General features: G+C 35.0%; 1 protein-coding gene across 1 annotated transcript in view; it reads right to left on the bottom strand.

Moving 5' to 3' along the window:
- Positions 1 to 11,616: 11,616 nt before the first annotated feature.
- LOC136041759 (RNA polymerase II subunit A C-terminal domain phosphatase SSU72-like) overlaps positions 11,617 to 26,373 on the bottom strand; it is a 38,066-nt gene continuing 23,309 nt past the window's right edge. Inside the window, exons 3-5 of the mRNA XM_065726518.1 lie at positions 24,721 to 24,860; positions 19,126 to 19,244; positions 11,617 to 11,809 (exon numbers count right to left, since the gene is read on the bottom strand). Of these exons, the coding sequence (XP_065582590.1) occupies positions 11,708 to 11,809; positions 19,126 to 19,244; positions 24,721 to 24,860 (361 nt within the window). The 3' untranslated portion in view covers positions 11,617 to 11,707. The remainder of the gene's footprint in view (positions 11,810 to 19,125; positions 19,245 to 24,720; positions 24,861 to 26,373) is intronic.

Here is a 26,373-nt window from a genome sequence, read left to right as displayed (position 1 = left end):
TTGCGAAAAATTGCTTTTTTCAATTTTTCTAATGAAAAACAAAAAAGCATTTTCAAAAATACATATTCCCAAAAATATATTTTTCAAAATATAGAGGGGGAGGGACAATCCACTCCATATTGATTTCATTGCAGTCAGTAGGTCATTCTACGAAAAGTTATTTATCGTTTTTATGGCACTTGGTATTTACCAAGTGATATCGATCGCAATTTCTGTCTGTTTGTCGGTCCCGGTTTTGCTGGTTTGGGTACTTCCGGATAAGCTAGGACGTTGAAATTTGGATGGCGTATCAGGGACCAGACCAGATTAAATTATAAATAGTCGTTTTCCCAATTCGACCATCTGGGGTGGAGTGGAGGGACGGTTAATTCGGAAAAATTAGAAAAAATGAGGTGTTTTTAACTTACGAACGGATGATTGGATCTTAGGAAAATTTGACATTTAGAAGGATATCGTTTCTCAGAGCTTCCATAGAACCCATTCTCAATCCCGACCGGATCTGGTGACATTGGGAGGAGTTGGAGGGGGAAACCTGAAATCTTGTAAAACGCTTAGAGTGGAGGGATTGGGATGAAAATTGTTGGGAAAAAAGCAAACACTCTAGATATTTGATTGAAATAACTCGAACGGATCCACTCTCTTTGGGGGAGCTGGGAGGGAATTCTAAAAAATTAGAAAAAATGAGGTATTTTTATATTACGAGCGAGTGATCGGATCTTAATGAAATTTGATATTTAGAAGGGCCTCGTAACTCAGATCTGTAATTTTAAATCCCGACTGGATCCATTGTCATTAGGGGGAGATGGAAGGGGGGAATCAGAAATCTTGGAAAACGCTTAAAGTGGAGAGCTCGGGATGGAACTTGATGGGAAGAATAAGCGAATGTCCTAGATAAGTGATTGACATAACAGGACAGGATCCACTCTCTTTGGAAGAGTTAGGGGGGGACCTAATTCAGTAATTCGGAAAAATAGAAAAAATGAGGTATTTTTAACTTACGAACAGGTGATTGGACTCTAATGAAATTTGATATTTAGAAGCACCTTGTGTCTCAGAGCTCTTATTTTAAATCATGGCCGGATCTGGTGACATTGGCAGGAGGTGTAGGAGGAAACCCGATATCTTGGAAAACGCTTGTTTTCTGATATCTTGGAAAACGCTTGAAAATGAGTGGAAAGATCGTGATGATACTTGGTGGGAAGAATAAGCACAAGCCCTAAATACTTGATTGACATAACCAGACCGGATTGGCTCTCTTTGGGGGAGTTAACAGGGGTGGGGGGTTTAATTTGGAAAATTAGAAAAAATGAGGCATTTTTAACTTACGAACGGGTGATCAGATCTTAATGAAATTTGATATTTAGAAAAATCTTGTGTCTCAGAAACTTTATTTTAAATCCCGACCGGATCCGGTAACATTCGGGGGAGTTGGAGGGGGAAACCGGATATCTTGGAAAACATTTGGAGTGGAGAGATTGGGATGAAACTTTCTTGGAAGAATAAGCACCATGTCCTTAATACGCTATTAGCATAATCGGACCGGGTCCGTTCTCTTTGGGGGAGAGTTGGGGGGATTTGAGAGCTTTGGCACTTCCAGATAATCTAGGACGATGAAAGTTGGCAGGCGTATCAGGGACCGGACTAGATTAAATTAGAAATAGTCTCTTTCCCCTGTTCGACCATCTGGAGGAACGAGCGAACAAGATAGTTGAGAAGAATTTTATTTGCCGATAAAACAAGTGATGGTTCTTCTTAAGCATGACTTGTAGTCTAGGTGTATGATTCTCGCTAAAGGTGCGAGAGGTCTCAGATTCGAATCCCGGACCACCTCAATTTTGTATGAAGAAGATCCGAAACTAGGTACGAGATCAATATAGCGATCGCTGAAAGTTGGCAGACGCATCAGGGACCCAACCAGATTAAATTAGAAATAGTTGCTTCCCCGATTTGACCATATGGAGGGGGAGTGGAAGGACGGTTAATTCAGAAAAACTAGAAAAAATGAGGTATTTGTAATTTACCAACGGGTTATCGGATCTTAATGAAATTTGATATTTAGAAGGATCTCGTGTCTCAGAGCTATTATTTTAAATCCAAACTGGATCCGATGTCACTGGGGAGAGTTGGGGGCGGGAACTGGAAATCTTGGAAAACGCTTAGAGTAGAGAGATTGTAATGCAACTTGGTGGGGAGAAGCTCTTGGGTCTTGCCTCTTCCGACCTCGTCGCAAGTGCCATATGAGCTCCTGGATCTTGTTCAAATTAAATAAAAAAATAGTTTTTTTTTAACTGAAAGTAAGGAGCGACATTAAAACTTAAAACGAACAGAAATTACTCCGTGTATGAAAGGGGAAGTTCCCTTCTCAACGCCCCACTCTTAACGCTAAAGTTCGACTCTTTCTATCAATTCTACTTTATTAAACAGTAAAATACTTTAGCGTAAGGAGTGGGGCGTTGACAAGGGAACGTTCCCTTTCATATACGGAGTAATTTCTGTTCGTTTCAAGTTTTAATGTCATTCCTTACTTTCAGTTAAAGAAAACTAGTTTTTTTTTATATTTAGTTTCTGAACATTTTTGAATTAATGCACATTTGATTTTGGCTCTCCGCACATAAATTATTAAAATGAAATTTGCATATTAATTCTTTTTTGGCTAAATGGCTTTCTCTTAGTTTTGATCAGACAATTTTGAGAAATAAGGGGTGGGAAGGAGGCCTAGTTGCACTCCAATTTTTCATTTACTTAAAGAAGCAACTAGAACCTTTAATTTTTAACGAACATATATTAGCAAAAAATATACGTAACTTAAGAATTAACTTACGTAACAAACTTCTATATTCTTATATTTTTATTATGCATATGAGGGGGTTTGTCCCAACGTTAATACCTCGCTCTTTACACTAATGCTTAAGTTTTGTCCCAATTCTTTAAGAATAACCCCTGAATCAGAAAGGCCGTAGAAAAAAAAAGTTCAAGTTACTAAAAATATTTTAGCATAAAGAGCGAGGTATTTAGGAAGAGAAGAACCCGTCATGTGTGCAATAATATCTGTTCATTTTACGTTTTAATGCAACTCCTTACTTTCAATTGAAAAAACTTTGTCATGTTTATTTTTTCATTGTTTTTTCTTATAGAAATGCTAGAAAATCCTGCGTCCCCTTCATTGAATTTCTCTTCCCCCATGATATATTTGTCCAAGGAAAGATCCTCCCACATAGTCCCTTTCCCTCGACCCCCCCCAAACCAAAAAAATCCCCCTGAAAATGTCTGTACACTTCCCAAAAACCATTACTGTATCAAAGTTTTTACTGTATCACACTGGTCAAAATTTGTAACTTGCAGCCCCTCCCTTGGGGACTGTGGGGGAATAAGTCATCCCCAAAGACATAATTCTTATGGTTTTCGACTATGCTGAACGAAATGCATATCTCAAAATTTTGATCTGTTGACTTTGGGAAAAAGTGAGCGTGTGAGGGGGCCTAGGTGCCCTCCAATTTTTTTGTCACTTAAAAAATGTAGCAGAGCTTTTCATTTCCATTAGAATGAGCCCTCTTGCAACATTCTAGGACCACTTGGTTGATACGGTGACCCCTGGAAAAAAAAAAAACAAAAAACAAAACAAATAAACACGCACCCGTGATTGGTCTTCTGGCAAAAAATACGAAGTTCCATATTTTTGTAGATAGGAGCTTGAAACTCTTGCAAAAGAGTTCTCTGATACGTTGAACGCGATGGTGTGATTTTCGTTAAGATTCTATGACTTTTAGGGGGTGTTTTCTCCTATTTTCCAAAATACGGCAAATTTTCTCAGGCTCGTAACTTTTGATGACAAAGACTAAATTTGATGAAATTTATATATTTAAAATCAGCATGAAAATCCGATTCTTTTGGTGTATCTTTTAGTATGACAATTCTGGTTTTTAGAGTTTCGTTTGCTATTGAGCCGGGTCGCTCCTTGCTACAGTTCGGTACCACGAACTGTTTGATAGAATCTGAAAACAATAAATGGTAATTTAGAAAATATTCCAATGTCGGTTTTTGATTGAGGTAATATATTACTTTCTCCTCTGTTTCAACTATTGTTAAGTAGATTTTCACCGTCCACTAAATTACTCACTTCCTCATACGTAATTATATACAAAAAGTGTTTGAAAACGGATATTATCGCAAATATTTTCTTATTATACATATTTGATGTCATAAATGGCTTGGGTTAATGGGCGCCATCATAGGATGATATGTATTTTTATTTTATGTATATTTACCGTTATAAATAGCTTAGGGTCACGGCTGCCAAAAGGGGGAGGGGGCAAAAGGAATGGGTAAACTTGGGTCAGGTATAGGTATATAAGAGTAGGATTCGGTTCTTAGATCCCAAGCCGCCTTCTTAGTTTTAAAGTCTACCGCTGAGGTTTCTTGTCTCCAAGGGAGTCTTTTGGGGCATTTTCTGAGGGCCCGACATGGGAAAGGATAGGTAATGGCTCTGTTGGGTAGAAGTTTTCCAAGACAGAAAAATCTTGGTGTAGTTAGGGCCCGTATCTTTTTGAGCTGGGGGAGAGGGACTGAGACATGCTAATCCACAATGAAGCTTAGAAAAGTTGTCAGAATATTTGCCACTACTACAAAAATAATCTTGTCCTAGGAATTAGACTATATGACCCGTCTTCTTCAGAGTGGAGGGAGGGATATGGCGACATGAAAAATGATAGTATGGATAAAAGCTTAAGAATTTGCCGCGAAAATTCCCCTTTATCTCGATGCATTGATGTGTAAAAATGCTTATCTCTGTAAAATGCTGAAGGAGGCCTCCCGTACCTCTTAATACAATATTGTAAAACGTTCCATTTCTATGCTTATCACAATTATGCTCCATCACAATACAATATTGTAAAACGTTACATTTCTCTCAATAGAAAAGAATGTCATCCTTAAAAGGTTCAAGAAACTAGGTGATAGACACACCTAGATACAACCTAGAAATAAGATGCTGACAGTCTGTATGGGGTCTATCTCTCTGTGGGAGTGTTGTTTTTTTTTCAAATTGCCTATGCGTAAACAACCAAGAAATAATTTTGAGACACTCTGGGGGGGACGGAAAATAAACTTCTGTGGGGTCCTATTTCGCAAACAAGTTAGAAATATAATGGTATGTATGGGGTCTTTCTCTTAGTGCTTTGAAATATTCGCTCCCTTACAGGGAGCGTTAGGACTTTAGAAGTCCTAACGTAAAGAACCTAGAAATAATTTTCCCTTATATACAAAACGCAAAAACGCGTAATATTCGGTTTATCTACTGCCGTTACCTATTTCTTGCCCTATAGGGCCCCAAGGAAATGCCTTTAAAGTCTCGCTTGGACACTAGCAACGCCAACAGTAGAGATTAGAAGTGAAAATCGACCAAGGATCTAAGAGCCGAATCCTACTCTTACATACCCATACCTGACCCAGGTTTATCCATTCCCTTTCCCACCCTTCTGTTGGCATCCGTGCACCAAGATATTTATAAAATTAAATATACATAAAACAAAAATATACAAGGGAGCTCTGTTTGGACACACTGAGGGGCGGTGCTTTGGAAATAGTATATTTGACCTCTTTGGGATTCTATCATGTAAAAAGATAGAAATAAGATGGCCTATATAGGGTCACTCTCTGTGAGAAGGTGCTTTGGAATATTTACTCCCTGTGAGACCCTAACACAAAAGACTTAAAAATAATTTCACCTTAGATAAAGAATGCCAAAACGTCTAGTATTCGGTTTATCTTTTGCCACCGTCTATCCCTTGCCACATAGACCCCCTAGAAAATGCCTCAAATGACTCGCTTGGACACAAGGAACCATAGCAGTAACCATAAGAACTAAAAATGCAACCCAGGATCTAGGAACTGATTCCTACTTGTAAGCCTACTTGGAGCCAACAAACCATTGTTATTATTACGTTCTTGGAAATATATTCTATGCAATAGGCTTCTTAATCTTGATGAAAATTTTCCCCTATTCCTTTCTACGTAAGGCATGGATCGAATATTTTTATTCCCGTGAAATAATTCCCACAGAAGGGAGAAATTGAGAAATCGATTGCTGGAAATAGGCTTTGGCACATAGATGCTACTGTTTTACATTTGACGCACACGTGGATGTTACGTCCTAGTTATGTTAATTTAAATAAGGATGATGTTTCGATATAGATGTTATTGTATATTTGGTCTTTTGAAAAGACCACTAATGCACCCAAATCGTCACAAGGGCATGTTGAGCGTACCTGCATTGGTCTGAGAAATGGCTATGGTTATTTATTTGAAAATGTCTTGGAATGCCAAAAGATATTTCAAACAAAATTAAAAGGAACTACATGCAAAATATCCTTCAGTTGTCACCAAGTTCAGCCCAAGTTTGAAGTTGTTCAAAAATTTTCGTTTATACCGTTTCATGGTCCACTGAAGGGAAGCTACGCTTGTTTCTACATAATCAATTTTTGACGGTAAAATTTTGGAATTGCAAAAGCAACAAACCCAACCCCGGAAGAGAGTGGTAAGGTTTGCTGGAAAAATACTTCATATACTGTGGAGCTAAGGCGGAGAAATAGTATGAACTGTTTTACTCCATGCTTTAATAAATCACATTCAAATTTCCGTCGAATACTCCTAAGAAATTAGCTGAATTTTAATTGCTTAAGCAGGTTGTTTTCCAATAGTTCACTTCCTACCTTAGTTTATTCAGTTTTGCGTAAAACGCTATGGCAATACTTTACCTTCATACGATTCAAAAGGCTTTATTCCTTTTTCAAACCACTTTTTTCTATATTTGGCTCTTAAACCTAGATTATTCAGATTCACAAACAACCCCTCATAAAAAATTTCTAGTCCAATATCATTCCCTTCCTTTATTTTTACTGTTATTCCTTACTCCTTTTACTGATTGCCACTGCAATGTACGTGGTCTCCGATCCAAGTTGGATCATTTTCAGCATATGATGAATGAGGTCCCTGTTTCTTTCATGTGTGTACCTGAGACCAGCCTGAATTCTGGTGTCATTGATAGTAAGGTCAATATTCTTGATTACACTCTGCTAATGCTGGACCGGAAAAACCAGAGAAGCTTGACTTTTGGTGGAGGTGCTGGTGCTGTGTATCCTAAGAATAACATCTCATTTTCGTCACTTTCGATTCCTAGTGATAAGGAGGTCCTTTGGGTTACAGTAAACCTACCAAATAAATCCTTTGTTATTGGTACAGTCTATAGCCCACCAAAGATGAAAATCATCGAACATCTGGGAGATTGCTTGCTTGGAATTTGTGAAGCAACAGTTTACTAAATCAGGTACGATAATCCAAGGAGACTTTAACATTTATATTGGCCACTGGCTGAAAAGAAGCCATTGAGCAATTTAAGAGGGCATTGAGCAATTTGTCCCATCAAAAATAATAAAATTCATATCTCGAGATAAGACTTAGTTCAATGCTGGTTGTAGAAAAGCAGCCAGGGCCAGAAAGAAGGCTCACAAGAAATGGCGTTTGACTAAATCAGACGATGATCGGGTTACTTTTATTAGCACTGGGAATGAGTTTGTTAAAGCTGAATGTAAAGCTAGAGCCGATTACAGACACAATTTTGTAAACAATCTGATAAGTGCCCTGTAAAGCGGTGGTGGAGGGTCGTCAAAGAAGCCCTACGGTCATCAAAACCAACATCAATTCCCTCGCTTCATGTTGAAGGGAGGATGATCCAGTCAGGCCAAGAAAAGGTAGATGCTCTTGCACAAGACTTTTCAAGATCTCCAGGCTTGATAAGAGCCGGAGTCTCCCTCCCCCTCCCCCTTTCCGCCACGAACAGATGCGAAAATCACCAGAGTTAATATAGCTACTAGAAAGCTGTTCAAAACACTAAACCAGCTGGATGTCACCAATTTTCAGGACCTGACACGATTCCCCATCTTATCCTCAAAAGATTGCCCCTGAACTTGCTGGTCCTGTCACATCTCTGCATAGAAAATTCTTTGCAGTGGGATAATTCCCGAGAGAGACTGAGAGAGATTTCTCATGTGGTCCCTGTTCCAAAGGCAGAGCCCGACCTTATTAATGTAGGATCGTATCGTCTAATAAGTCTGCTATCACGGATAGGTAAAGCTTATGAAAGCGTCATTATTAAAACCCTTTATCAATACCTCAAGTCATATCAGTTGTTGGCAGAGACGCAATACGGTTTTTGCAGAAAACGATCTATATTAGGCTGTCTGATTACGAAGTACCAAGAGTGAGCTGAGCTCCTTTTTCAGGGGCACGGCATTCGCCTTCTCTCCTTTGATATCGCAAAATCCTTTAGTTGTGTATGGCACAAGGAACTTCTTTGTAAACTGAAAGCCTACGGAGTTGATGTTCGACTATCTGAGGTGCTTGCTGATTTACTTCGTCAACGTTTGCTACAGGTTTTCCTCGACGGCTTCATATAAAAGGAACACCCAGTCTTATCAAAAGTTTCTCAAGGAAGTATTCTTGGGCCAAATCTTTTCTTGGTCTTCATAAACGATCTAGGGGACAACCTTGTGAAGAAACCTCATCACTTTGCTGATGGCAAAAAAAAACAGAAACATCAATCGCTAAGGAGTAAAATCCCAGCGAACACCACAAGGAGCTTCAGGCTGACCAAGAGATAATCGAGTAGTGGCCAGATGCGTGGCTTGCCAATTTTAACGCAATGAAAGCGAAAGAACTCCTAATTTCTAAGGCGCGTAATATGAGGGCTCATCCTGATTTCGTCTTCAAAGGAAAGACAATAACACGAGTAGATACACACTCCTACTTGGAGTTAACTTCTCTTCAGATCTCTCATGGACTGAGCCTCTCAGTAAAATTAGATCCTCTTGCTCCAAGAAGGTAAGAGTTATCCTAAGATGCAAAAATCTTTTTCCTGATGGGTCTATTTTGCGACTATTCATTTTGTACATCAGGTCTGTCATGGAATATACATATCCCCTCTTCACCAATGCACCGAAAGACTGTATTGCTTCAGCCCATCGGATTCAAAATCAAGCAGTTCTTGCAGCAACCTCTGGTAACACGATAGGCATAACCCCACAGTTGATCCTGGAGCACTCCGACGTGGCTTCCGTGTCGATTTTCTATGAGCACATGTATAACCCTCCATTAGAGGAGCTATCGAAGCTCGTTCCTGACAAAGCAAACCTCTTGCAATCAACTCGTCGACGGCTCTACCTTGAGAAGGGTACTCTCCGCGAAGAATACCTGAAAAAGAGTTTCACCCATCGACCGGTCTTCACATAGAATAGCTTGCTGGCAGAGGTAATCCCGGAAAACCGTTCCCTTGAAGTGTTCAAGAGAAAGTATAACAAATACATCGGTGTTGGAAAATGAGGTATTTATCAGCACTATCGACATATCATCACCTGTGATGGAGCTGCGAAGTCTGTAATAAAAATGAAAAAGAAAAAAAGAGGGTTTCCAGCATTGAGAAAATCCTTTCAGTAAAGCATGAGTTAATGACATGTTCTAGCAGTGTTGTAATGAATGAAGCAAACTCCTGTATTAAATGAATTGTGGGCTCTCTAGGAAATAAAGAGCTAAATATCTTCAGTTTGCACGACTCTCAATGTGCTTTGTATTCAGAACCTTGTTCTGGACACTCGGAAAACCACTATTCCACTTCAAAATCATCTGGAGTTGGGATAGTCGATTAGAGTTTTGTAAAAAACGCACTAAAATGATATAACGTAACTTAGGTGTTGTCTTCAGAAACGTTTCTGTTCCAAGTTAATATTTTCTATTTGTTTTTTCGCACCAATTGATGCCACTTTCGTGGGTCTTCGGAGATAGTTGATACAATGAGGGATTGAACGAAACCCTTCCATGCGGCTCGATATTGATACACAATCTAGTTTCTAAGCGCTTTCGCTCGGGCAACAAGATGACAACGTTCTTGATCAGCTGCTTAGTTACTGGGATGTACTATGGTTCGTCAGATTCAGTTTTTACCATTTTTTGTTGGGGAGGGGGGACCTAAATATTTTGCGCAGCATAGAGAATAAAATGCCTGGGCTTTTGTATTAGCGTCAATTTTTGGGCAATTCTCACTGAGATCGTGTTTTCTGACCCATAGTCCAATAGAGGCGATTGACGCTTGATGGATAATTTTTGACATTAATCTTATCTTTTTTGGTTTCAGAAACTGAGCATTTTACTCTCATCGCTAAAGCATAGTGATCTGATTTACCAATCAGTCAGAGCATAAAACATTCTTATAATATGCAGGCAAGTTCGTCAAAACGAAGTTGGTCCTTCCTACAATTTGGGTAGGTATCTTTACCACATAGGTAAGGCTTTGTGCAGAAACAACCCATTGTTTTTGTCTGGTTAAAATCAACCAGCGGTGAAAGATTCTGGGTGGCCATACTAGTATCGTAGACGGATGGCAGGAAACTAGTTTCCGTCTATCTTGTGTAAATTCAGGACAATAAGCACTTGCAACAATTAAACAGGGAACATCTCATGGAAGATTAGTTGGTTTGCATTGAACCCAATTTACCTCATGGCTAGATTATGTAAGGTAAGTCATTAGCTCCCAGGGAATATCGGGTTACACATAAATACCAACTACTCCATAGATTCTTTCAGTCCTTGTGGTCAGCAAAAATTTGCAGCCAGCAATATTACCGAACTCCTCAGTCAGCAGCAAAGTCTTAGTTACTGCCGCCATATAGACTTTTTTTAAAAATCTAAGAATTATTTTAAGCTCTACAGCCTTATTAGTTAAGAACTGAGTATTGACCAAAAAGGAATTTGAGAAATGGTTTCTGCATGTGAAGATTTGCGACGTTAGGTTGACCTAACGTCGACCAATTTCTTTACCCTCCTCAGAAATAAGGGATTGATCAGTATTATTGAGTGCACATGGCAGTCTACACAGCAGTAGTGGTACACGGCAGCCATCACATTTCGGTTTACTAACTTGAATTCTCCCATAGAAAGTTACACTGTGGCGGAAAATCAAGACTTTCATCGAAACTGATGGCTTTGAAAGCACTATAAAAGGATAATGGCGGTGGCGATAGGGTATTTTTCTAGTTAAAGAAAATCCCATTTCGTATACTTGACATTTCTTTGTATGCTTTTCATCTACCCTTGTGCTCTTTCAATCCTTTTTTATTTCTTTATCTTCTTTCTTAAGGATCATATGTTTGTTTTTACATTAATGTGCATATTTTGTTTTTGGTGTCATCATTGTATACTAAACACTTAAGTTTATTTTTAATACCCCAATTCTTTTTTCTGCCATTTTTTTACTTTCCTTATCTTCTTTTTTCTTTATCTTTCCTTATCTTCAATTCTTTTGAATACTTTTTTCTCTTAGTTATTTATTTTTCTCGGTGATATTCTTCTATAGTTAATTTCATTTGACAATATTGCTCTAAATATAATCCCTTATGCTAATATAACTATAAAAATATTTACGTAGCGACGGGGCTGAAAAATCACAGAAAACTCACTCTTTTTTTAAACTAAGTATTAATGTATTCACGCAACATCGCTTAGAAGTGCTCGTAAAACATAAATAAAAAATCCTAAAAATTCTACTCAACAGCCTTAGAAAGTGAGGTTAACTTTTTCAAAAATCATAAAAATTTTATTATCACAAATCCTGAATTATTTTTCAATTACAAGAAATACACGATTATTTTCAGTATTTAGAAAATCAATAAAATTGCACACAATGTAATATAGAGCGATTGCAATGTGACTCAAAATCTTGGAGGAGCTCATCGATGTCGTTGTCGATGTCATCACACGCTATGAGCTAGAAAAACAATAAAATTAAACTTTCAATTCAAATTTGGAAAAAAATCTCAAAGATTTGAATTAAATTAGTGTAAATTTAATACGAAATATAAATTGACGGCCCATCCAAAATCAAGATTGTTAGCTACTCCATGCCTACACTGGTAAGCTTTGTTATGACATTAGAGATTGAATAATGAAACGGTCTTTGAGTGTACAAATAAATGGTGCGATATAATAGGATGGTAATAAAGATGTAAATACCACTATAGATGTGCCATCCCTTCATGATCCAATAGCACAAATTATGCAATAGCATGTAAATAGTAAAATGATTTATATATCACTTAATACAAATAATAAATAACACATGATGTAAGTTACGAAAATGACGAAAATACAACAAATGATGATAAATTGCACAATCTTTAGCTAAAGGTTTATCGTATCCCCAAGTCTCCAGAGGCCAAAACAGCTATGTTCACTCCTCTTCAACCCTAATCTGTTCGGAATAACATTCAGAGCTCCTGTTCAAGTGGTCCCTGTCAGGTCTATTTTTTTCAACCCTTTTCAAAACCTGCTCTTTGGGGTAGGCCGCACCCAATCTGCTTTTCAACCCCTTTCAAAATCTGCTCTTTGGTAGGCCGCAGCTGCGTGACAAAAAACAGAATTTATGAGTCTATCAAACTCATATATGTTCTAAGACTAAGTTCTTACGCAGCTGCAGCTGCGCGATAGTTTTGTCACGCAGCTGCGTGACAAAAAACAGAATTTATGAGTCTATCAAACTCATATATGTTCTAAGACTAAGTTCTTACGCAGCTGCAGCTGTGCGCAGCTGCGTGACAAATAACAGTTTTGCGTGGCAAATGATAGTTTTGCAGCTGCGTAACAAATGATAGTTTTGTCACGCAGCTGCGTGACAAAAAACAGAATTTATGAGTCTATCAAACTCATATATGTTCTAAGACCAAGTTCTTACGCAGCTGCAGCTGCGCGCAGCTGCGTGACAAATAACAGTTTTGCGTGGCAAATGATAGTTTTGCAGCTGCGTAACAAATGATAGTTTTGTCACGCAGCTGCGTGACAAAAAACAGAATTTATGAGTCTATCAAACTCATATATGTTCTAAGACTAAGTTCTTGACTTTTTTACTTATTAAATAAATTCCTAAGCCTCACTCCCCACAGCTCATATCTTACAGCTCATTTTTATAATTAAAATTAGCTGAAAACATTGAAAAACAGGTAATATTTTTGATGCACCCATGACCTTTTTCCCTGACAAAGCTCACTGTCATTAAGACAGTGTCTTATGAAAAGTTTTACCAGTTTCTCTTTCTTTCTTTTATTTTCTTCTTTTATCCAGTTTATTTTCTTTTCATTTAAGTTCGACTTGACGCTTTCACACCATCAACTTTCTCTACTGACAAAGCTACATAGCTAAGGGAAGCATTCAATATAGTCAACTTACTCAGCTCCTCAAATTATGCCTTCATCCTTTCCATTCGGAATTCAAGTGACTTCTAGCTTACTTTTAAAACATGCTTTCATATTTTGGGCCCTGAAGTCTTCCAAAACTCACAATTTTACCAGCTAAATTAGCTAAGACACTCAGAGTTTGGAATAATCTAAATATAAGAGAGTCACAGCCCTTGCCATATTCCTTAGAATTAAAGCCACAGATAAAAAAGAAAAACAGAACTCCATTTAAACTTTAGAGTCGCTAGTCAGTCACCCACAAATTTAACTTCCTATATTGACAAGAACAATGTTACCTTCACACTGGCATATACACATGGATTTTTCGGGAAGGGGCAGGGAAAATAGAAGAAAATGGATTGGGGGTGGTGTTGCAGCAATACAAAATTGAGAGCTCGTCACTCAAAAACTTTGTTTACATAATCTTATAATCTAATAAGCGTCATCATGGTAAACATTCCTAATGGAATCAAATTAACACCTTTATGATTACAACATTTGACGTTTTCACTTTCTTAAAAAAGAAGTTCAAGCAAAGTACTATTGCACCTAAATAAAAAGGATTCAAAAGTGAAGTGGATTGCTTAGACTTATCAAGGAGTCATTTATATGCTTTCTTATTTATATTCGTTATAGGTAACGTCAAACAACCAAACAGTTGAGAAATTAAAAAAGAGATGTTGATGGTTTTCGTATTAACGCAATATTATCACGCTGGATAACTCTATTAATAAGCAAATCAAAAATGATTAGCTAAACGTAGCAACAAAATTTTATTTTCTACACAAATCAAAAAATTTTAGTTTTTCATTTGTGGGGTGTATTTTCTCATAAATGTTTAGATCCATCTTTAGAATTAATTACTGCCACTATATAGTACTGGAAAAAAGTATTTCATTTTGTGTGGTAAGCCGTAAATTTCAATGAGTCTCCTTGTGATATCAGTAGGCAACGCTATGGTAGTAACGCTTAACGCGTTCCTTATAGTAAAGCTTCAACGTATTACGTTTTGTTTATTGTTTTTACCCGAAAAATTTGATATAGAAGGAGTGGTCGTATAGACGTCGGAGAGGGCTCCTTCGATTGGAAATCGGAAGTTCTAATGCTCTTCCGGGAACTAGAACTTCAAGAGTCAGAAGAGTCAAAAGTGATTGGAGGGGAACGAAAGGGCGTATATTAACATATCTTTATTGACCTCAGAAAGGCTACATGTATTATGCTGATACTTTCAAGGAAGTTCAGGGGGATCTAAACAAATCAAAAAACAATATTTCTTTAAATCCACACCATTGAGCAATAAAAATTACAGTGAAATATAATACTGAGTTGCTGAGTTTTCAGCAATAATAAGTATCATTATATATCAAAAATTCAGTTTGTTTTTGTTAGTTCTTTGCAAGAACTAACAGTTCTTTGCAAGAAACTAATTAGTTCTTTGCAAGAACGATATGCGTCCAAGACACATACCGTTTACAATAAAACGCAAATAACGCAATAGGCTTTATAGTTTTACCATTAAAGGAGGGGGAAGGGGTAATCACCAAACTTCTGTCTGTACTGATTTTGTTTGTTATAAGTTTGACTTGAATATTCAATTTAGTTTTTATACGTTTTAAGATTTTTTATTAATCTATATTAATATCTGTTATCTGTATGTTTGCTTTGATTGTTTGTTTAATTTCTGTTGGTTCTGGGTTTCATTTATCCTTTAGTAGAAATTTCTCTTTTTTTAATTTATAAAAATGCCATAGATTTTTTTTATTAGAACAAGTACTTCTTTTTAATTCAACAGTGCTATGTATAGCGCTATTGAGTGATTCAATATGTAAAATATTAAGCTATAAAACCAACTAAATTATATACAAAATTTGCTACATGTTCTGAAAAAGTGTTAAAAAAGACCGTTAGAAGGTTTTTTTTTCTTTGATTTTCACGTATTAACATAAAATGAAATAACATTATACTATACCATCTCCTTAACCCTATTAATATTAAAATCACCACTATATATATTGTTGTACCTGATTTGTTGAAATACAATAGCCGAAACAGACTAACATATAGCCAAAACTATAGCGCAAAGATTTGACATGCTGTAGATTATAACTTATAAATTACTTTGATGCAATCAAGTAATTTATACTTGATATAAATTTATACCCTATTTATACCCTATAAATTACTTTGATGCAATCAAGGCCGTATCCGAGAATTTTGTTTGACTCGTAAAAGCGTAACATAAATGCACATAAACAACTTTTTGATATGTTTTTAACTTTTTTTTTAGTGAACCCCCACACCATCATCGATCAAAAACCCCAGATACAACCTTGAATGCAATCTTAAAATACAATTGCAGCTCAGACATAGGGCAGAAAAGCTTAGCCTCAATACATGTAAGGTAATACTTCGAAGGAGTATAAAATCATCTACAATCGTGAAAAACTTAATGGGGTGCGAAGAGGTCTTAAGGAAAGATTTAAAGGAAGCGAAAACGTGATGGGAGGGAATAAATGGTGCTGAGGACGAATAATAAAGAGTGCTGACGCGTGCGCATCTGTAATGACACTAGGAAGATAATTATTTCAATGAACAAGTTAGTACATAAATAATGTGAAACTTGAATCGAACATAAATTACTATAATTGAAGAAATGAGTCCCAAAATGAGTTGGCTCTTTAACTTCCGTTCTTAGTTTCTTCTACAAAATAAAAATAGTCCAAAATATATTATGTTATTATTAAACCACAAGTGAACCCCTGAAGGTTGAGAAATTTGAGGGGTGTCAAAGCAACGCTATGTATCTTTCTTATGGGATTAGGCTAGGTGGGAATTCAAGTTCAGGTAGAAAAGTGCGTGATAGGAGCAGGGTATTCTTAGTCAGGATAACCGTAGTAGGGGCTGTTGTGGAAAGCGTAGTTGTATTAGGAACAAACGTGGTATAGCCTTTTGAAGTCATGGTAGGAGTAGTCGTGGTATATATTTTCTCATATTGCAAAGGGTAACTTTACTACATATAGTCAGTTTTTAACGGTTAACACTCATTCATGTAGGACTATTCGCTGCATAATCTCTGAACGATCTAGAGTCGAATTGCGTTTGTGAAACGCAATTCGACTTCCGTTTGTCGACCTCGCAAAAACTTCCGTTTGTGAAACTAGTCACCTCTATAGTGACATTTATTTATAAAGCCTCTATCTTAAAAAAGGGCATTTGCAGAATTCCGTACCCTTTGAGGGCTGCCTCTATAATATTGCCCCTGGAGTTATATTTTTATAAAATAAAGGTTTAGAGGTGACTAGTGAAACTAGTCACCTCTATAGTGACATTTATTTATAAAGCCTCTATCTTAAAAAAGGGCATTTGCAGAATTCCGTACCCTTTGGGGGCTGCCTCTATAATATTGCCCCTGGAGTTATATTTTTATAGCTTTTTAATCTGATTAAAATAACAAAACTGGAATGTTAATCGGTTACACGAACACCCAGGGCAAAAAGCGTGACGTGACAGCAGTTCCCTTTGACTGTTTTGTCCCTTAAAAAGGGCACTACATCTTACGACCGGCAATCAAATGGACCGCTTTCCATCTTCCTACAATATTTTTTTCTATATGAAGAGGATGAATAGTCTACAATTTTGCAACATGTTATAGACTACGGGTCAATTTTTCAATGCCCATAGATACCAACTTTGATGGAAATTAAAACCCTTTTTGGACATGATTTCAAGATTTTTAAAATTACAGGGTTCCATATTATGATATCAGCCTCAAGGTTAATAAAACCATCAACGAGGTCAGAAACCCTAAGAAGGCATTCGTACAGAAATTAGGGGTCATTTGTGAATCAAGTATGTTCTATACTGTGTTTGTATTATTATTGTGTTTTATTTTAGACTTTTATGGCAATAAAATTTGTATTTTTTACATGATGTCATGTGTAGCATAAATAAGATTGTTGAGTTTACAACACATCAATCATTTATATAATATAATGTCTGTTGGAAGGCCCTAAAAACAAAAATTTGCGGTTGCAGTTACTATAAACGGTGATTCTTTGGAACTAACACCTGAAGTATCAAACGTGATAAGATGTGAAAGTCGACAACATGGACCATGAATCGTGACAGCACCAATACGGGCAGCTAAAGCAAAAGTCATTAGTAAACTGTCTGAAGTAATCAAAATCCGAAAATGTGTCAAAAATAAAAATGAAGAGCAAAGATACAGGCGGTTAGAACACATGCAAAAACGACAATTGGAGCGTGTCAAAAATGAAATGAGAAGCAAAAACACGCGCGGTTAAAAGAAATGCGACACGGAGCAAGTGAGCAAGTCAAAAATGAAAATGAACAGCAAAGAAACACCCAGTTAGAAGACATGCGACACCGAGCATTTGAGCGAGTCAAAATGAAAATGGATATCAAATACAAACGCGGCTAGAAGAACAGCGGCGGCGTGTCAAAAATGAAAATGAAGAGCAAAGACACACGATGTTAGAAGACATGCAACACCGAGCATGTGAGCGAGTCAAAAATGAAAATGAACAGCATAGACACACGCGGTTAGAAGACATGCGACACCAAACATATGAGTGAGTCAATGAAAATCAACCAGGACAGCGAGAATCATAACATATCAAAACTGATAATGACAGCGATCATGATTGGATTTGAGATTTTGACTTGCATAAGCTCATCAATGCCTACCATACCTTTGTTTAAAAAACAAAGGCTCGCCGATATGTATTTCATAACGACGAAAGTCAAGTCGAGGTAAAATGACCCAAACCAATTGAAAATGATAGCGATGATTATTAGGTTTTAGATTTCGACATGGATAAGGTCAGGTAAAACGAACAAACAAATTGAATATGATAGCAATAAATATTAGGTTTTGGATTTTGACATGGATAAGGTCATCAATCCCTACCATATTTTAGAAAATCAAAAACCTGGACTAGGAAATCGTTGGAAGAAAAAGAAGTTTTTGTCCCACCACCTGAACAATTAAAAGAAACAAAGGTTCGGTGATATGACTTTCATAATGACAAAAGACAAGCCGAAAGGGCCCAATTACAAAAAACGTAAATTTAGAAAGGCACTACTTCTGATTTTGGGTCCACTAAGGTCTATTTGGACGTCACGACATCAAGAAAAGGCTCAAGTTGTTTGCGTTTAGAAGACAAAGGACAATGAGAATCCATAAAAGATAATTTCTTAAAATACATTGGCCTGCCATAACATGAAGATTTGTATTTTGTGCAAATCACGGATATTGGCGAAGAACTCATTTTATTGTTTGTTAGTTATTTGATTTTAATCCTTAAAATTTCTGGTCTTTTATTTTGGCGGTTTTTTTCATTGGTCTTGTTGCACTTTCCGCGCTTGTTTTTTGTTTTTTCCTTGATCATATTATTTTAATCACGCTGAAGAAGAGAGGCGGTTGTTCTCTCGAAATATTCGCTTTTTGTGTTTTCTTCAGTATTTTCATTTGGCCTTTAAAAACCCCATTTTTGGATCGTTTTCTTTCTTTATGTTATGAAAATCCATATATAGAAACCTGGCGCGTGCCAAGTGCAAGACCCGATTACCGGTATTAATAATATATATAATAATATATAATATAACATAATATAATGATAGATTATAATGTAATATCTTATAATATAATAATATAGTATATTATGATATAATATTTTATAATATAATAAAATATTATTATATATGTAATATACAGTATAATAGCATATTTTATAATATTATGTATTTTTCGAATTTTATAATATATGTCTTAAGAACAAAATCAGAATAAAACATTAAATTAAAAGATTAAAAAGAGGAAATAAGAGCTTACCATATTTGCAAGTTCATTTATAAGAAAGGCGCCTAGTGTTGCCTCTTCATGATTATCTTGGATATCAATGTTGATAACATGCACCGGTTTTGTGAATTCACTTTCTTGTGATTCCAGGTCTAGAAAAGAGGATCTTAGAGGTTAACAAGAACTGGTGTGTAATCCACCAGTTCATCCTGGAGCAAATGTAAAAGAACGTCACGCCTCATGTACCAAGAAACATTAAAATAAATAATAATTTTCCCTCCATGACCTAACTTACGTCTGTTTTTACGTGAAAACTGCAGAATTTGTGAATTTGTGTTGGTTCAAAATTGTTAAGTTTTTAGGGCAGTTTCCCATTTTCGTCTGTGTTGCTATGTTAAACATTGAAAATAAATAACCGGCACTAATTAGTTAAACCTAACCATGCTTTTCCTCCTTACAAATTAAAAAAAATTACAACCTGTTGATTGCCAAAGACAATACACCTTAGAATCTACAGCTTTTTAGGCTGTTTGTTTGACAAATGTTTTTGGCTTATTTTATTCGATTGTTTACCCAATTTTTTTTTCAAGTTTAATACTATTACCAAAACAAAGGAACTTCATTCGAAGGTATTTTTCATTACGAATAGAATCCCAGATTTTTCCAATTTTCAAAGGAATACATGGTTGCCTAAATCTCCGTTCAGTTGATTCAAAAACCCGAAAAAGTTAATTCAAAAACCCAAAAATCCTTGGTACTTTATTTAAAGCTAGAATCAATTGCTTTTCCCCCTACATGCATAGGTGTTTCGGTAGAGGGAAAAAAAACTTGACTAAATAAAAAAGAACTGTCAACCCATCAAAATGGTGGGTTTATATTGGCATTCCCTAGGAAAAGTGGCTTAAAGGCTCTTTGAAAGCATTCTTGTTCTTATCACAGTAAGTGCTGTTCAACACTTTATGCATATATGTATTAAACTATTGGCAAGTGAAAAATAACAAAGATCTTAGAATACCAAGAATATTATATTTAATAAGAATATCAAAAGTGGTGATTTAAAGAAATTTAAAAGGCTGTTGAAGAAAGGCTGTTTAAAAGGCACCATAAAAACATTGCCTTTTGCACGAGATTTTCAAAACTAAACATCATGGGCACTATTAGTCAACTGCCGGTTATCTATAGTTGCATGATTGACGTCAAAAAATTATTTATTTCTTTTATTATTAAAAGTTATATTCTTTTTAAATTTTTATTTCACTAAAAAAAATTTTACTAAATATTAAATTCTTTCATTATTATAGTGTAAAGTCCTCTTATTATTACACATTAAATGATTATTATTATGATTTAGTTCTTTTGATTCCCCTGCTGAAGATAAGAAAAAATCGAGGATTCCTTATTTTATGATAAGATGAAATTCGTTACCGTTTTCGAAAATCGGCACCGGAGACATAGAAAATTTGCTAAGCTCAAATTGACGCTGTTTTCTTGGCAAATTGGGACCGAAAAAGCTATATGTGCCAAGCCTTTAAAAGAAAAATCTTAGAAAATAAGGGTTTTCATGTATGAATAGAGCTAAGTCTGGCCCCGGGGTAGAAATATCTTTATTTTAGTATAGTTTGTACTTTAATCTTTTGGAACACAATTATCGCTCCTAGGCGTTGTGCCAGCATTAAAATGACAATGGCGCTGTGTAATATCTCAGACATAATACGACGATATCACAGTAATATATACACAATTTCAAAATGTAAAGGTTTTTAGGGGGCAAAATCTAGTACTCGATACTCAGTTCTTATGGTATCAACATGCTCATAGTTCCCATAAATTCCTGAATTCGGTGCCTGTAAACAGACACATGTAGTATTTAGTACACAATCCCATAGTAGAAGCTATTGAGCCACTAGTGCCCTATAGCGTGCCCTATACTGTAGTGTGAATTTCTGAAGAATCATGGAGCGAAAACTCCCCCATTGTATGAGAAAATAACCTTCCCAACATACAAATTTCCTACTGCTTAAGGACCCACATTGTATTCAGTGAATCCTAAACAGAATTAAATAAATTGTTTAAATTCCTTTAGATTTAATGTAAACCACTGATATTGGCCTATTTAACCAATATAAAACCAGTATTACACCTTTAACTTATGACTGAATTAAACTTTCCGGGCATACTTGATACCTTTAGCTTGCGGCTGAATTAAACTTTCCGGGCATACTAGATACCTTTTTCAAGTCCAATTAAGTTTTTCAGGTATGTCGGTAGAGGCTGGTCTGACAGCCCAGCCGTTTCAGAAGACATGGCTGGTCAAGTTCCAAGCAGTGATCCACAATAAGGGGCGCCAAACTGACATTTCTCCTCTTATTTTAGAAATATTTAAGCGCATATATTTAATTATATTCGTATCCATTCTGGACAGAAGAGAGAGAGGTTAAAGTATCCCCGATTCAAAATATTTACTCGAAGAAATTAAATTAAAAAATGCAAAAATAATAACCATAAGAATTTATTTTATTTAATTTTAAAGAATTTATTTAACCCTAGTTTATAATGATATATTTCAACAAGAGCGAAAACAAAAAGTTGAGTAGAAAGCAAACAGCCTCGCTAAAAAACTCAAGGGTGCTTTAGAACAAACAGTTGGAGTAAGAAACTATGGATGAAGAGTGACCCTTTTCAATAAAAGACAAAATTCTAATGACACAATTTTTTATTAAAATATATGCAAGGATATAGTCCGTTTTCTTATAAAGATTTTGAATGTGGGTGACTACTAGAGAAGGATGGTCAAGCATGTAATTTTTTCACCTTGACAGTAATTGCTTTCAAGGTGTTAATCATACAACTGTCAAGGTGACAGTCATACAAGGTGTTACAGTCAAACTGTTAGTCATAGACCGTCAAAAGATGAATCAGTCAAAGCTAAATTTCAAGATACGTTGCCCATTTAACTAACAGAAGATATGAAGCCACAACAAAGTGTCGATTTCAAATATTTTGTCCCGACTTAAACCACTTGCCCCCTTTACATAAAAGAATATGACATATATTCTATGACAATATATATATTGTGACAATTCTTATGTCATAATAATGACATAAAAATACATTTGACAAATGTTCATCAGTCTAGAATACAGAATACAATATGGGTGCTGAGGATCAATCTCAAGCAGTGTCATAAGAAGCTGAACTTAGACTTAAAGAGAAGAGGACTTATTCCCTTCCCTTATTTCGGAAAATTATGTTTCATTTTGAAAAGTAAACACACCTAAATATGCCCTTTTTCTCTAAGTATTGTTATACAAAAAGTTGTTATGTTTTGAGCCAAAAATAAGCTAACCTGTATAGACTACAAGGGACGTATCCAAAGCCATTCCTAGGGTGAAAACAGGCAGTTGCCATGGGACCATGGCTTGGGAGCCACAGCTGGGCGACTTCAATTTTTTAATGTTTCACTGTGAATAGGCTCTTTTTTTTGTTTACATCTGAGTCAGGAGGAGACACTGTAATTAATATTTCCCCGGGCACCACCAGCCCTAGGAACGGTTCTGGGTGTACCTCCCTCCCAGCCCCTTCTCTTCAAGCCAAAGTTTTTTCCCTACAATGCCTCAAGTATACAAGGGTTCACTGTTACGCAATTTCAACAAACAGTAAAGTTTCTACTTACAATATTTTGAAACCCAATTCATATTCAAAACTTCTACAGTTACCAACGAACTACATTTGTTGCACTGAAAAACACTTTCAATAAGGCTAGTGATGCACTTAGGAAACCTTAGCGTAAAGAGGGAAAGAGAGATGCTTTATTGATTTACTTAGGTTATGAAATTTGCATTATGAACCAGCTGTTTATGCAAATTCAGCAAAAAAAACATTGCACAAAGTCTACGGTTATGCAGATTTTAGTAATAACAGGTACTAAATTTAAGAAGAGCAAAGCGGAAAAAACAGCAGCAAAAGAACAACCTGACACCAAACACCTCAAGAATGTCCAGCATTCCTCTAAAGGTGTAGATTTCTGTAGAATTCAACAGATTGCTAATGTCGAAAATTTAAAGGACGAAAAATGTTTTCAGAGAATGCTGATTATCTTTGCTTATTTATTTTCTCCGTTCAACGTGGCAGCGCTGAACAAAAACGTGACATTACACTAGAAATTTATGTATTGAAATAACTAAAGGGCCCTGCACACATAGCTTTTTTGGGCAACGATTTCAGCAGCTCAGTTGGTGAACGATAACAGCACGAAAATATTGCCCTTTACACGAAATTTTCAAAACTAAACATCATGGCCATCATCAGTCAACTGCCGGTTATTTATAGTTACATGATTGACCTCAACTTATTATTTACTTCTTTCTTTTATTAAAGATATATTCTTTTTAAATTTTTATTTATGATTTAATCTTTTAGAACCTTAAAGATTAAAATCGAATCTACTCTTTTTATATATTTATTATTATTTCTTTTTTATGTATACTTATATACTTATTATTTATTTCTTTTTTTTATTAAAGATGTATTCTTTTTAAATTTTTATTTATGATTTTATCTTTTAGAACCTTAAAGATTAAAATCGAATCTACTCTTTTTATACATTTGTTATTATTTCTTTTTTATGTATACTTATATACTTATTATTTTTTTTTTATTTGAGATGTATTCTTTTCAAATTTTTATTTAGGATTTTAATCTTTTAGAATCTTAAAAGATTAAAATCGAATTTACTCTTTTTATATATTTAGTATTATTTCTTTTTTTATATATATAATTATATACTTATTATTTATTTCTTTTTTTACTAAAGATGTATTCTTTTTAATTTTTATTGAGGATTTTAATCTTTTAGAATCTTAAAAGATTAAAATCGAATCTACTCTTTTTATATATTTATTATTATTCCTTTTTTATATATACTTATTATTTATTTCTTTTTTTTATTAAAGATGTATTCTTTTTAAATTTTTATTTAGGATTTTAATCTTTTAGAATCTTAAAAGATTAAAATCGAATCTACTCTTTTAATATATTTATTATTATTTCTCTTTTTATATATACTTATATACTTATTATTTATTTCTTTTTTTCATTAAAGATGTATTCTTTTTAAATTTTTATTTATGATTTCAATCTTTTAGAATCTTAAAAGATTAAAATCGAATCTACTCTTTTTATATATTTATTATTATTTCTTTTTTTATATATACTTATATACTTATTATTTATTCCTTTTTTTATTAAAGATGTATTATTTTAAATTTTTATTTAGGATTTTAATCTTTTAGAATCTTAAAAGATTAAAATCGAATCTACTCTTTTTATATATTTATTATTATTTCTCTTTTTATATATACTTATATAATTATTATTTATTTCTTTTTTATTAAAGATGTATTCTTTTTAAATTTTTACTTAAGATTTTCAGCTTTTAGAATCTTAAAAGATTAAATCGAATCTTCTCTTTTTATATATTTATCTATTCGTAAATCAATAAAACCGACACTTGTGTTTAGCGTATGGCTGTACTCAGGAATTATGACTGGGACGGAGCACGATTAAACTATAGGTGCACCATCGAAAATAGAGCCAAAGAATGAACTTTAAATTAAACAGGAGACTCACATTCTATTACTTGATCATAAACTCGTTCTTCGCAGGTGATGACGATGTCAAACTTATCTTTTTCATTCTGAAATCTTTCAGGGCATTCCTTTATTCTTCTGTTTCTGTCCAACATGTTTAATATTCCATTGCGAGTGTATCTATAGAACTTGAGTCAAGGAAAATTTGATGGTAAAAGACAAAATGACAATAAAAAAAAACAAAACACAACTAGTACAAAAAAAAACACACAACTAGTACGAAAATAAATGAATAATGACGTTCTCGATCAAAATCTGAATATCTTAAATAATAAAACACAGCAAAAACACAGGCATATGCCTTAGAACATTAATTTATCTAAATTACCTAACCTAACTTAATTTTACCTAGTTTTGACTTGATGCATTGATAATTGATGGCCCAGAGTCTGAAAAAAGAAAAATATGATTCAAAGTTATATCCTTGTGCAGCTCCAATTACTGATCCTGCATGAATACACATTGGATGATTCCATTTTGACTCAGTGAGCTTCTCAAATCTAAATGAAAAAAACAACAACTTATAATTCAAATTTACATCCTTCTAGTACTACTATCCTGATGAAAGAATTACCTAGATGTCTAATCAGGCCACTGAACAGAAAGCATCGGTAAGAAGAGGGCAAGTACAGAGGGACCACTGTTATATGAAGAATATTTAATATATTGAATATTTACAAATATTTTCTGGACGTTCCTTTTATGCTAAAATGTCTTAAAAAGTAAATAGAATAGACAGGTTAAATATTATGACTTAAAGTGAATTTATGAAATAATTGGAATTCTCGTTTCTAAAACTGAGAAAAAATCCATCCAAGTATATCTGAACATGGGTTGAACAATCACTGCCAAAATCCAAGACTTTTCTGATTTAGGCTGTTCTTGTTCAAAATATCAAAGAGATTTCCTTTTTATTATTACCCCCACCCCCCGCTCTGAAAATTTTCTCCGCAAGAGCCTGGTGGTCTTATATATGAATCGCATAAAAAACCACTCGGTTGACTTAAGTAATAAAAAAAATTGCTTTTTACTTTATCCTTACAGCCAACACGACAAAAACATAGAATTGAAAACTGAAACTTTTGTCTTGAGGAATACCACTGAAAATATCTAGCAATACCCGAGATCAATGCAAGGAAAACCTGAATGAATAAAAATCGATGCCAGGATACTAAAGATTATTAAATACATCCCTTTGTAATGTACATTTAGTAAACGCAATATGCTATACAAAAACTTTCTTACGTAGCGTTTTCTCTGCGAATCGAGCATTATTTATTATCCTCTTACGAGAAATTCGAGATTAAAACAAAGTCCCGGAACACTGAATAATTTTAATATATATGTTGTCACGACTACACAAAAAGATCGTACCTGAAGTTTTCAATTTTTTGAAATAAAAAAAAAAAACGCTTACTGAGCTGCGCTCCAAGCGTAAAGCAGTAAATGTTCAATTGCACCTCAATCCCCCTGATCTAAATTACACTACCAACTGTCCCTTTGAGAACAGCTTAGGAAAAAATTTTGGGATTATACTTGAAAAGTGTGAAAATGATAGATATGACCTTTAGGCATAACAGTGACAATGTATATACAATTTTAGTTTTCCTAACATCCCTGCTCAGGACTAAAA

This window comes from Artemia franciscana, unplaced genomic scaffold (assembly GCF_032884065.1).
Source record: "Artemia franciscana unplaced genomic scaffold, ASM3288406v1 PGA_scaffold_37, whole genome shotgun sequence".
Taxonomy (NCBI): Eukaryota; Metazoa; Arthropoda; class Branchiopoda; order Anostraca; family Artemiidae; genus Artemia; species Artemia franciscana.
Note: the sequence above shows the minus strand (reverse complement) of the source record. Positions and strands in the feature narration are given on the sequence as shown.